The sequence below is a fragment of the Gekko japonicus genome, unplaced genomic scaffold, assembly GCF_001447785.1.
Source record: "Gekko japonicus isolate JY-2015 unplaced genomic scaffold, Gekko_japonicus_V1.1 scaffold4932, whole genome shotgun sequence".
Taxonomy (NCBI): Eukaryota; Metazoa; Chordata; class Lepidosauria; order Squamata; family Gekkonidae; genus Gekko; species Gekko japonicus.
The window spans coordinates 60,972-64,866 of NW_015172700.1; the positions used below are offsets into that span (position 1 = coordinate 60,972).

Genomic DNA, 3,895 nt, shown 5'->3' on the forward strand with positions numbered 1-3,895 from the left:
GGTTTTATGAGACACATCATGATTATAATGAAAAGGGAGAGGGGAATCATTTATCTCATCTTGAAAGGTTCCTCAACATTCCCATATAAAGAGCTGTGACCAAAAAAAACCCAACCCCACCCACCCCACCCCCTGCACTGCAAAGGCAAGTTTGCTGATTTGGGGAGAATAATTTTTATTTATTCATTCATTCATTCATTCATTCATTCATTCATTCATTCATTCACATTTATAGCCCGCCCTTCCCAGAAGGCACTCTCCGATGGGTTTCCTGCAGCCCACAGGCTTCTTTAACAAAGTATGTTTTTCTCCAAAGCAAAGAGACGGTCCTGGGTTTCCTCCCCTTCACTGGAGCAGGAGGCAATTCGGAAGGACCCCGGAGGTATCATCTTTGTAGCTGCAGGGAGTACCCATTCGGAAACAGCCACCTCCATCGCAGATTAGTATTTGGCTTGGAACCTCTCAGTGTTTCTCTGTCTGGCCCCAGTGCCCCACGGCAGCCATTTTGAAACTGCCTCTCCTGCGGCGGCCATTTTAGGCAGCACCCACTCCCCATTCTCAAAGTTCCAAAAGGCTAGACAAAACAGATGACCCTGACGTAAAGAATTCAATCTCCGTCTGGGGAAACAAAGGGCAGAGAATGACAGGCCCAGGTCAGAGAGCAATCAGCACTAGTTTTAAGGCTAGCAGTGACCAAGGGAATTGGGTGTTTATTTAACAGAATTATCAGGAGTTTCAAAGCCATTAAGACCACAAAACTTTCTGGGGGTTAACAAGAGATCATATCTGTCCGGAGTTTTCTTGCTAGAGTGCAATGCCTCTGGAGGAACGGCATTCCCTTGTTATCTCGCAGCTCTCCATAAAAACTATGTCACAACTGTGATGGAACGCACAGTGCTCGACACAGCTTTTGTTTGGGGAATGGGGATTCTCTGAGGAAAAGGAAGCGGCCACATGAATCCAGCCTTCCTTTAGCAACCTTGTATTACAGCTACCCTGACTCCCAGTCTTTCTGCGCAAGGAGAAGATAAAGCACAGAATTCTCAGCTGCAATGGGGAGAAATATTACCTCAGCCGCCGCCTTCAGCTTCATGCTAATGTAGAGATTTGAATCATCCCGATCGCCAACCTTGAAAGAAAGAAAAAAATGGTCACTCGGGGGAATTTGGCTGTTTTGTTTCAACCTATTTTATCCTAATCTCCCTCCAATGAGCTCAGGGAAGAGTACATGGTTTTTCCCCCAAACACATACCCTGTTTGGCCTCACAACTGCTCTATGAGGTAACAGCTGGATGCAAGTCCAGTAGCACCTGACAGATAAGAACATAAGAGAAGCCATGTTGGATCAGGCCAATGGCCCCTCCAGTCCAACACTCTATGTCACACAGTGGCCAAAACCCAGGTGCCATCAGGAGGTCCACCAGCAGGGCCAGAACTCCAGAAGCCCTCCCACTGTTGCCCCCCCAAGCACCAAGAAGACAGAGCATCCCTACCCCAGACAAAGTGTTCCATCTATACTTTGTGGCTAATAGACCTTGTGGCTAATAGCCACTCATGGACCTCTGCTCCATATGTTTATCCAATCCCCTCTAAGATGAGCTAGATTTTTGGGGTATAGGCTTTCAAGAGGCAAAGTTGCCTTTGTTAAACATTTCATCAGATATCTGTTGAAGGGAACTTTGACTCTTGAGAGCTTGTATCCCAAAAACGTTTGTTTCCAAGGTGCCACTGGACTTGAATCTACCTCTCTACTGCAGACCAACATGGCTACCCTCTGAACCTGTGAGGTAAATTAGCTGAGGTAACAACAACTGTCTGTCTGTGAGCAGTGTGACAGAAGACGGACTTAAACCTGGTCATCCCACATCTTAGTCTGACGTTCTAGCAAAAATACTCGCTTGTAAGAACATACAAACATAAGAAAAGCCATGTTGGATCTGACCAATGGCCCATCCAGTCCAACACTCTGTGTCACACAATGGCCAAAACCAGTGTTTTTTCACAAAGCTCTGTACAGCTGACATTTAAAAAAAATTATTTATTAAATATGGGGCAGCCAGGCACTGACCATGCCTAGATTCGGTTAGCTACATCGGCACCATCTACCCACAATTCCTTCTGTGGACTCAGCAAAAGGAAAGGCAATAGACCTGATTCACACGTGCAGAAAGGTAATGAGGCAGCAGAGCACCAAAGTGGTAAAGGGGACAGAACCCTTTTAAAGTGCAGGTGGTGGGCTTCAGCTTTGAATGTTCTTTGGCACAAAACCTCCTCGCAGGGAGAAAATGAGCACAGTGGAGAGAAGTTCCACCCACGCCCCTCAGCTTGCGTAAACTGGGTTACTCTCCACAGGGAGATTTTTTAATCCTTGCCTGCATTCCAAAAAGTGAATATCTGTAATCCCCCTGCAGTCAGAACATTCCACCGCCACAGGAACCGGCCTCCTCGTTCCCTTTCGCATGTGAACCCGGCCTTAAACTCCAGTATTCAGAATCTTTTCCTGCTCTCTGTTATTTCGCACCATAAACCAATTCAGAAACCATGAAAATCATGTATGACATTACTATAAAAATAAATTTAAAGTAATAAAGTGTCTATTTACAAAAAGTCAACACGATTGATACTTCTATAACGGCAACATTTATCCACAGTCAAAATTACTGACATACAAAGTACTTCATAGAAAATTAGAAAAGTCCATTCCAACCATCACAAATAATGGTCGGTCCTTGAATAAAGCGGAAATACATGACGTCCATAAATGCAAGAACTACTGAAATAAGATTATTCTTCAGCTCAGACTTCCTTGAGGGTCATGAAATAATGATAAACCAGGATCATTTAACCGAGGCATTCCATATTGGCTGTTTCTCGAACTCTCTTTTTCAAGAGCTGACGATCCTTTTAATAATATGGCCAGTAACAACTGCTTTCGACAACTCTTTAAAGACGGAACGCAGACACACTTCCGAAATTTCCAAGTAACAGATCATTCACTACAGCTCAGGTCTGACGTTCGCACCGTAAGGCAACATCAGGAGTTACTTTAACAGTTCTCGAGTTGAGAAACACAGATGTGGAATTCCAACTGGAGACAGGGCTGCAAACCTTCAGGTGGAGTCTGGAGATCTCCCAAAATTACAACTGATCTTCACACAACAGAGATCAGTTTCCCTGGAAGAAATGTCTGCTTTGGAAGGTGGACTAGATGGCATTATAGCCTGTTGAGGTCCCGCCCGTCCCCTCCCTCCCCGAGTTCCACTCCCAAAATCTCCAGGAATTTCCCAACCCAGAATTGGCAACCCTGAGCGGAACCTGCCCGAGGGAGGGGAGTTTTGGCGGGGAAATGGAGGCAGAGAAAAGGTTAAGCGCCTCTGTTCTCACCCACCACTTTTCCCCAGCACATTCCCTCTGGCTTTCAGACCCATTTCTGAAAAAGAAGTCATGGCCTGGGAAAAGATGCTTAAAAATTTGTGTGTGTGTGTGGGGGGGGGGTGTTGCTGATACCTGCAAAATCGCAAGTCCTGGCCTGAATCCCGGGGCTGTCTCCTTCAGGTTCGCCACTTGGTTCTTCAGTCTCTCCCGTACTTGCCTAGAAAGGGGGCGGGGGCACAGGAGAAGAGACAGAAAGAGCAAATTCACATCACAAATCCTGACGCGGGAATACCGAGCACAAAAAAGGACTGGCAGTATGGTTGTCAACCTCCAAATGAGGCCCGGAGATCTCCCAGAAGTACACCTGATCTGCAGACTGCAAAGATCATGGAGAAAATGGCTGCTTTGGAGGGCGAAGTCTATGGCGTTGTACCCTGCTGAGGTTCCCCCCCTCCTCAAGCGCCAGCCCCAAAAACTCCCACGTATTTCCCAGTCCAGAATCGTCAACCCTAACTGGCAG

The 3,895-nt window shown here is 46.4% G+C and overlaps 1 protein-coding gene across 1 annotated transcript in view; it reads right to left on the reverse strand.

Annotated features, from left to right (window-relative positions):
- The window catches only part of MTHFD1 (methylenetetrahydrofolate dehydrogenase (NADP+ dependent) 1, methenyltetrahydrofolate cyclohydrolase, formyltetrahydrofolate synthetase), a gene marked incomplete at its 5' end in the record, with an annotated part of 63,697 nt that extends 60,045 nt beyond the window's left edge, over positions 1–3,652 (reverse strand). Inside the window, 2 exons of the mRNA XM_015421794.1 lie at positions 1,070–1,129; positions 3,508–3,652. Of these exons, the coding sequence (XP_015277280.1) occupies positions 1,070–1,129; positions 3,508–3,652 (205 nt within the window). The remainder of the gene's footprint in view (positions 1–1,069; positions 1,130–3,507) is intronic.
- Positions 3,653–3,895: the final 243 nt, after the last annotated feature.